The following is a 9,205-nucleotide window of genomic DNA, read 5'->3' on the forward strand; positions in this document are numbered from 1 at the left end:
GGTAAGATGGGGGTGGAGGTATCAAGAATTGTATAGGAATGGGTGGAGCTGAACAGAGCCCGAGGAACTTAAGACCAGAGAAGAGGTTTCTGGAAGGGTTAGGTGTTCACATAGGACTATCAAGAAAAGTAAAAAACTGAGCTCCAGGAAGGGCCAGGTGTGGGGAGTTGTATAGCACCAGGGAAGAGAATTAGCTGTAGTGAATTTGGATCTAGTGCACAGGGGTCCAAGGGCATAGGGCTAGGAGTATCTTAGAGCCCAGACTCTTCAACGAAGAGGCACCAGCATTAATTACAGTTAGCCTAGCACCCTGACCTCCCACCTAGAAACCTGCACTGTCCAGAGCAGACATGGTGTGTAGATAGAAAGTTACAAGAGGTTGGAGAAAGTACACAGGCCCTTCCCTTCCTCTGTGAAAGGTGTCGCAAGGGGCCAACAGAAACCTCACTGACTGGGACAAATACCAAGTTTATTTCACAAACACTAAGAAGATGGGCTGGATGGGGGTTGGGGGGCATGGGCGCACAGCTGTACACAGTCACCATCAGTAGCCCACTTCCCACACTGGGATTCAGTCTGGACTGCAATGCCTCCAAAGTCAACAGGCAGCAAGAGGTGAGTGCAGGAGGGCCCTGAACACCAAGCCCCAGAAAGGCTAAGGGACACAGCTCCAGCCATCCCAGGAAAACCAGCAATAAATAACAGTGGGGCACGGCCCCACCCATACAGGTCATCTAGTCACCCATCTTCACTCTGGAGGTCTGCAAAAGAAGAACAGGACAAATCAGGCAGGGACAGCAACCAGTGACAAGACCAGAACCAGCAAGCCAGTGTGGGTGGACAGACAGACCACAGATGGATGAGCATACAAGGACAGACACACTATGATAGACAGACATGGACAGTAACAAAGGAGTTCAGCTGCACAACAAAGAAGAGAAGTCCCCTGTGGACAGTGTCAGTGTCCCCAAGAGTCAACCCAGCCAAGCACCCTAAGTCGTGTTTAGACCTTCAGGCCAATCTTTCAGCTGCAAACTCACACACTGACAAAATACTAATTTACACATGCTATTCTGCTGACAAGCATGTCATACACATACAAACACGGACCCTGAGAGAGAGAAATGCCACAAAGATGACATCTCCAGAGACAGCAGAGGGAAGAGGTGCAAACAGAGGGACTAAAGGAGAGATGTGCATACAAAGCAGCAGACGGGCTGGGGGCAGGCAAGAGATGGGAAGGGGCTTGGTAAAGCAGGGAGGCACTTCTGTTCCTCTGAGGAGAGTAAGGCAGAGCTAGGGCCAAGGAAAAGAGGCCACAGCTCCCTAGGGGGATTCACACCTGAAGGATTGCGACGATGACCCCAAAGAGGCCAATGGCACTGCCAAAGATCTCCACGATGAGAATTTTTACAAAGAGGCTGGGGTTCTGTGCGTCAGCCAGGGCAGCCCCACTGCCCACGATGCCCACGCAGACTCCACAGAACAGGTTGGACAGACCGACTGTGAGGCCAGCCCCAAACATGGAGTAGCCTGGAGGATACAAAGTAGCTCAAGTGAGGCCCATGGTCCAAGGTGGGCTACCAGGGCCAACCCCACCACAACCTGCGGAGCACATGAGGCAGCTGAGAGGAGCGTGGAGCTGGGACGTGGGAGCAGGTGGGTAAGCCCAGCCGTGTCTGTGTGGTGGGGGTGTCTCACTGTGTAGTTAGGTAGTGCTGCCCCGGCCTCTCCCACTCACTCGGTGCTGCCATATCCCACAGCACCAGCCCTGGCAAGACCCAGTCTACAGTACCCACTTACCTGCGTGGTAGTTTCGATGGCCAATGGCCTTGGGGTCAGTAGCACTGAAAGGCTGTGAGGGGCAGAATAAGTTGTTAGAAGGCATCCCATAATGCACCTACCTTCTCTTCCCTCCAATCTTTAGGGAAAGCAGAGACATTTGGACGGACACCTAATCCCTGCGGATTTTCCCTTACCTCTGCCATGTTGCTGATGACAATTGCCATGATGATGCCATAAATGGCCACTGCTTCACAGAAGATAATGCTGGCCACAGTAATGGTAAATGTTGGGGGAGGGGTTGAGAAAAGAGGTAAGAAGGGAAATCAGCCATTTCTTCAGAAAATCCCCAGCCAACTTCCCTTGACTCACGTACACGCTATGATGAGACTGGTCACAAGCCAGTATGTCATCAGACCTCAATCACAGCTAGTTTTGACATTCAAAAGCCTTTACACTTACCTAACCAAGTTCTTGGTCTTGATTCTGGGGGCTTTCACCCCACCCCCAATGATGGAAGAACCGGTAATATAGATTCCCCTGGTGGAAGAATAAGGAACTGATTAAAGGAGCCCAGGTAGTCGCTGTCCCCAGGATGAGTAAGAACCCAGTGGATGCCACCTGCCCCGACTCAGCACCTCCCACTCGTCCCACTGCTCCAACACTCACCAGGCTGCTCCAACCACAGACAGGGAAATTGCTAGGCCAATGCCCAGATTCGACCACATGAAGGGGGAAGTTTCCGTCAGGAACCTGGGGTGGAAACAGGGAAGAAAACGATTCAGCTGTGGTCAAGAACGGGCAACTCAGCTCCCACCCAGCTCTGGCCCACCAGTCCCAGACATCGCATCTCTAGATTCCACATTTCCCAAAGGTCCGTGTGTCTGAAGAGCTGGGCTGGGGGGTCAGAGTACAGCTGAGAGGAAGGGCTCCTAGGAGAATCTTCTCCATGCCCTCCCTTACCATGCCACATCAAAGCGAAAGCCCAGGTCAAAGATGGTGTAGCAGATTCCTGCAGCAATGAGAAAAGGAGTTAAAGGGCTGCTCTTTCGAGACACAGTCCCCAACTGTCAAACTGTCAGCCACCTACATCTAATTAGACAAGCGAAGAGTCCCGGAGCGAAACGGCACCTCCACCCAGGCCTCCATTTTTTTTTTTTTTTTTTTTGGGCCACTCCCTAGGTAACCTGTCTTAATGACAAGCCCCTTCACGGGCTGGAGGGAACGGGCGCTGCGTCCAGGCCGCGCCAGATCCTGCCGGCCGAATTGCTGTTTACCCAACAAGCTGTGAATGGGGGGGAGGGCAAGGAGGAAAAAGAGGAAGCGGGGCGCCCAAATATGCGGCTCGCAGACGAGAGGAGGCCAGGAACCTGGTGTCGCGACTCCGGAAGGGCCAGTGTGGCTCTCGCAGCTCAGGGCCGGCCTTCTCTGTCGCGGGAAGGCACTGCGCTGGGCCGGCTCCGGCTGCCACCTGCCCCCCGCCCCAACCAGCAGGCCACCTTGGCCGGCCTGGGCCCTGCTCACCCACGACGATCATGCAGGCCCAGAAGGCCACAAAAATCCCGAGGTAGAGCAACTCCAGCCCCGTCATGGCAGCAGCGACGGCAGGGGTCGGATCGGTGGAACCTGAGCTAAAACCGCGTCCACCGTCCGCCCCGCAGTCTGTCGACCCGCCCCGCAGCGCCACCTGACCGGCGCATGTGATGCGCCGGTTCCACGTGACCCCCGCGCACAGTGGCTGGCTGCCTGAGGCCGGGCCCTGGTAGACGTCATGCCGTGGAGCACTGTGGTGGTTGTAGTCTCTTCGGGCGTCCTCCTCGACAGGTACTGGCTCTCCACCTGCGCTACCCGTTCCGTAACTTCCCACTGGACTTCCAGCTTATTCTCCAATCACTGCAGATCTTTCCAGTCTGTTCTAGTCCTACCTAGTTCCTCTGCTTGAAGCAGGATTTTGTGGTCTTCGCACTGCCTAGCTAATGCCTGCCGGTCATCGGAGGTCATTCTAAATTCCTAACCCAGAGGTAAGGTGGAGTGCCAGCTGTGAATGCCCATGGTGTCTAGGTGGTCTTATGAGGCTATGTCATTCTCCTCTTCAAATCCCCTGTGGATCCTATGTCACTCGGACAGAAGAGAGATCCTTAGGATTCTAAAGTATACATGGCAAGCACTAAACAGCTAAGCTAGGCCCCTAATAGACTCCGCTCCTAGCCATTCCTCACCAGCTATAGTCCTCCCTTGCACTTGCCCCACTCTCTTACCCATTCTGGTTAATATTCCGACCCCAATCTCCTTTAAACAATCCCTTTTGTTTCCCAGATTTGTGTTTTCCCATAATTCTTATCACTACTTGATAAATTACTTTCCCAGGGTTCTTATCACCACTTGATTTATATAGTACATTGTTTTGTTTCTGCCTGCTCTCTTCAGGAGGAAGCACGGTGGTTTCTGTTGTGCTCACTTCTGTTTCTAGTATCTGGCATACAGATGGGTCCTCATAACATGCACACAGAATACATGATGGATGCTGGTTTTAACCCAGTTCCCATGTCAGTTTACAGTTCTGCCTCCTCTGCTATTAGGCTGAGCACTACATGATCTGGATAGTGCCAATATGATTCTTTGGCTAATGTGGACATTAAGTAAATCTTGTTTTCTTCTGGGATCCAATAAACACACACACACACACACACACACACACACACACACACACACACACACACACACAGGGAATTAAACCCTAGGACCAACACTCTATCAAGAGCAAGCACTCTACCAAGATACACTTCCAGCCCCAAACAATTCCACTTTGGTGGAAGCATCCACCATGTTGACTGAAGTCTTTGTTTAGGCCCAATTTTTTTTTTTTTGCTTTTTTTTTTTTTTTTAGATTTATTCATTTATTATATATAAGTACACTGTAGCTGTCTTCAGATACACCAGAAGAGGGCATCACATCTCTTTACAGATGGTTGTGAGCCACCATGTGGTTGCTGGGAATTGAACTCAGGACCTCTGGAAGAGTAGTCAGGTGCTCTTAACCGCTGAGCCATCTCTCCGGCCCTGCTTTTTTTTTTTTTTTTTTTTTTTTTTTAAGATTTATTTATCATATATGAGTACACTGTAGCTGCCTTCAGACACACCAGAAGAGGGCACCAGATCTCATTACAGATGGTTGTGAGCCACCATGTGGTTGCTGGGACTTGAACTCAGGACCTCTGGAAGAACAGTCAGTGCTCTTAACCACTGAGCCATCCCTCTAGCCCAGGCCTAAATGTTCTTTTCACTCCATTTATTCTAATATTTTTTTCTCCACAAGATCTAGCTTAGGACTCTCCTGTTTGGGATGCCTCGAGTTCCCTTCAGGAGCCTGCTATGAGACCCAACTGCCCCTTGTGCTCCCTTCACACACAATTATACTTCTGGGGGTCACTATTTCCTTCCAAGCACATTCTGAGGACAGTAATCTGGTTATATGTAACTCACACATCCATCCACAGGAACTGTGTAGAACCGAGCTTTGTTTTGTGAATAAAGACAAAGAGGAGAAAAAGTATTCAGTTTATTTCAGTTTCTTTGATGTCCCCAAGAAACAAGTTTGAGTCAGTGTCGCCCAGCACTGTCTCATAGAACTTTGTGCCATGGAGGCACTGTCCTCTAAAGTCCCACAAGCAGCCAGCCACATGAGTGCTCGAAGTGTGATTAGTGTAACCTAGGAACAGTTTTTCATTCACTTTAATGGTAAAGGCCATGTGTCCAATGAATACTGTCTTGGACAGTGCAGGTCTAGACCAGTGGTTCTCAATCAGGAGCAGTTACATGACATCTGCCAACATCTAGATAATCTGCGTTATCTAGCTGGGGGGACGGGGAGGGAGGAAGGGAGGTGCTTCTGTCAGCTGAACCTAAACATCCTTCTCTATACAGAATAGCCTCTGAAATAAAGAATTATTCTACCCGAACTGTTAACAGTGCTGAGGTAGAAGAACCATGGTCTGGATCATCCACTCCTGCCCCTGACCAAGGGCAGAACTACTCCTGTATACCAGGAACTGGGACAGCCACAGTCCTGGACTGCTGACAGTTGGGTCCAGGAGGGCCCTGGGACCCCTTCCTGAGCCCCCTCCCCGCCCACCAGTCGTACAGGCATTTACTGCACTGATGTGCTGAGTCAGCACCAGCACAGGCTAGACAGCTCCTCAGGGAGAAGCTACCTACACTCCCTCTGTCTAGGCATCAAGTATCCCAGTGAGAAGAGAAGCTGGTTTAGGGAGAACAAGCCCCAGCTGACTCATCACTCTGCGACTCTGGCCACACACGGTGATCAGCTGCTTCCCTCATCTTCATAGGCAATGGCAATACCTCGTCTCCCTTGGACAGCTTCTTTCACTGGTGTCTGGCCCAAGCGGGGCTCCAGCCCCTGCCAGCTCCGGGAACTAAGGAATGAAGCTACAGAGGAAAAGAGAACAAGCTGTGTGGGCTGGACCTGGACAAGAATCTACCAGGGGGCAGGTACTTGAATGCTTGCTTACCCGCAGGGCTGCTCTCGGCCAGCTCCAGCTGGGGCCTTGGAGTTAGGGCAGAACACTTAGTGTCATCTGACGACTTCCAAGGAGGTGGCGGTCGGAGCTCCCCAGAAATGAGCGACACATCTGGGGTGTCCCATAACTCTGACTCAGGTGGTGGGAGTGGCACATGGAAGGGAGAGCCTGAAATGGAAGGAGAAAGAAAATGATCCTAGTTTCTCAGTTCCAAGCCCCAACCTTCAAGCCAAGATGTAGCCCCGCCACTCACCAGGCAACAGCTCTGCATAATGGGTGAGGTGGGGAGCCAGGCCTGGAGGGGGCCAGGCAGGGTTGCAGGCGGCCTCCAACTCACATGGTGTCAATATAGGCCGGAAGAAGCCACCCGAAGGCTGGAGGGTTAGTGCTCCCAGAGGACATGCTAACAGCACAAAGACATCCATCTCGGGGAAGTTGGCAAGCTTGGCAGGTGTGGGCTTCCCCAGGGCTAACACATAGCTACGTTTCCCAGCAGCTTCAGTCAGTTTCCGCAAGTGTGCCAGCGCCTCCAGGTGTTGAGCCACACCTAATGTGCCCACCAGCAGCCCTACCACACGGGCATCTCTGGCCCTCTCTACAAGATACAGTCTTCGTGCTCTTAGTCTCCCAGCCTTGGCACCCTGGTCTTGTGTCTGTCCTGTGTCTGGACAACAGGAGAAGAAGGGCCGTCCTGGTGTCCACCCCAAGAGCAATCTGCTCAGATCCGGATCAAGGTTGGGGTCAGAGCTTGCTTGAGAAGCCCCCACATAGAAGGCGCCATATTCTTCCAGACTTCTCCCTGGGTTCAGGGGGAAGCGTCTCCCAAAACGTTCCAGTGACTCGGGCTGTGAGCTCAGGGACCCCACTGGCAAGGGCAGAGCTGGGCTGGAGATGAGCAGATCTTGGTACTTTGGACGCAGGAGAGTGGCCAAAGGCTCTGGAAAAGGTGGCATCAGAGTTGAAGTCTGGCAAAGTAAGAGATGCCTCATCCCCAGGTGCCTGAATGTGACCACAAACTAGGCCAACCGAGGCTTACCTTAAATAGTGGAAATTAAGGCATGCAATCATGGACCCACCCACCCCTCCCTCCCTCACAGGTATAATTTCTCACCGAGGGCGTGGGCACAGGCTGGCTCACTCAGCAGTACTACCAGTGCTGTGGGATCTGGGTTCTGGGCTTCAAAGGCCTTTGCACAGAGTTCTAAAGCAACAGGACGCCGACCAAGGACAAAGGTGATGGGCAGCAGGGAGGCTGGGGGGCTCAAGCAGGCAGGACCAAAGTGTACAAGGGCTTGAGCTCCAGCCTGCTCAGCGCCCAGCACATCCACACAGCAGCTGCAGGGGAGAGAGCATTGGTGAGAGATGCTCCCTACCTGGAGAAAGTTGTCATCAATGGGAAATGTGGCCAGTGGAGAAAATGGCACCAAGCTAGGAATTCACTGTCAGTGAGGGAAGCTGGCATCGGGAGCTTCTCATTATTGCAAACAGACACTGGAGGCAGACACTGTGAGCAGGGAAACCCCATACCTGCCATAAGCTGTGTCCCCTAAAATGAACATCTTAGATCCCGTGACTTCCTCCAGCCGGGCAGCCACCGCTCCAGCATCTCCTAGTAATTGGTCCGGGAACTGCAAGGCCACCTGTAAATACAAGCCAAAAGTTAGCGACGACCTCATTCCTCCATCAAGAACCTCTGCAAAAGAAGCACTAAATTTTCCAAGCTCCTACTTCCAAAGGGACAGTCAGCCCCACAGAGTTGTGGGTGACCCATGCGACGCGGGCGGACTCCGATTTTCTCAACCCACCAATTCCCACATAGCACTCAAAACCCCAATCTCCGCAACCCATGCCCAGAGGCGAGCCCGCCACCATCCCCCGACCCCCTTCTCTAAGTCAGTCCTCACCCGCTGACATCCTAAATCGCAGATAAATCTCGTGACTCGCTCCAGCTCGTACACTCGGTCCAGGTCTTCAGGAGGGGTGAACTGTCCTGGAACGCCCGCCTCCCGTTGCAGGGCCGCCTCCGCGGGACTGCTGAAGGTAGACTCCATGGGGCGCAGCTTGGATGGGGCGAGACGCAGCTGTGCCCTCCAAAGTCCTCGAGGTCACAGCAGCTTTGTGGATCGGGACCAACGTGTCCACGGGTCCTAGGATCCACAAGGTACGCTTCCAAATTCCCGGTTCTCCACTACACAAGGACCTACCGAGACTGCTTCCGGGTTCAAGGACTACCCATAGAGAACCAATCACCAGCCTCGCACTCGGGACCAATAGGAAGTGCCGCAAAGCCTTGTGGGTGTTGTGGTTCCACTGGCTAGAGCTCCCTCCCGGGTACCTGCTGCTGGTGCCCTCTGGGACATCACTTCTAAGTCACTAATTCAGTGTGAGCAGGTCCCTATCTGCTAGTCACATTTAAACGTGTGTGTGTGTGTGTGTGTGTGTGTGTGTGTGTGTGTGTGTGTGTGTGTGTGTGTGTGTACACGCGCGTGCATAATTATGTGCATACAGTGAGAGCAGGGGTCCTTGAACATACAACTCAGGTCTTCAGGGTTGGCTGCAAGTTCCCTAGTCCACCAAGCAATTTCACAGCCCCCATAATTTGAGACAGGATCTTGCTGTGTAACCGAAGCTGGATCTCCCAGTACTGCATCATTTCCAACTCAGTGCCCACTGTTTGGGTTTGAATATTTATAGGTAGGTACTTACTGCCAGGCAATGTCTCTATGCCCTTTACCTTGTCTGCTAGAGGATTGTCCCACAACTAACTTTACAGAATAGTCTTTGTTGCCCTCACAGTCTGTCAAACACTCACTGAGCCTTTGCTAAGTTCACCAGGTATGACATTAGGAGCAAGAATTATCCCATCTAGATAAGGAAACAAAACC

General features: G+C 52.3%; 2 protein-coding genes across 2 annotated transcripts; both read right to left on the bottom strand.

The window, feature by feature from the left end:
- Positions 1-448: 448 nt before the first annotated feature.
- On the bottom strand, positions 449-3,518 carry Atp6v0b (ATPase H+ transporting V0 subunit B). Its single transcript, NM_001438095.1, is given in 8 exon segments — positions 449-761; positions 1,343-1,533; positions 1,804-1,855; positions 1,980-2,049; positions 2,245-2,322; positions 2,452-2,535; positions 2,746-2,794; positions 3,307-3,518. Coding segments are annotated over 8 exon segments (618 nt in total). The 5' UTR covers positions 3,374-3,518; the 3' UTR covers positions 449-734.
- Positions 3,519-5,498: 1,980 nt separating this feature from the next.
- Positions 5,499-8,459, bottom strand: Dph2 (diphthamide biosynthesis 2). The gene is given in 6 exon segments (NM_001015007.1): positions 5,499-6,228; positions 6,312-6,488; positions 6,574-7,257; positions 7,432-7,655; positions 7,848-7,960; positions 8,225-8,459. Coding segments are annotated over 6 exon segments (1,470 nt in total). The 5' UTR covers positions 8,372-8,459; the 3' UTR covers positions 5,499-6,103.
- Between the last annotated feature and the right edge of the window lie 746 nt (positions 8,460-9,205).

The sequence above is a fragment of the Rattus norvegicus genome, chromosome 5 (assembly GCF_021556685.1).
Source record: "Rattus norvegicus strain SHRSP/BbbUtx chromosome 5, alternate assembly SHRSP_T2T, whole genome shotgun sequence".
In the NCBI taxonomy this organism is placed as follows: Eukaryota; Metazoa; Chordata; class Mammalia; order Rodentia; family Muridae; genus Rattus; species Rattus norvegicus.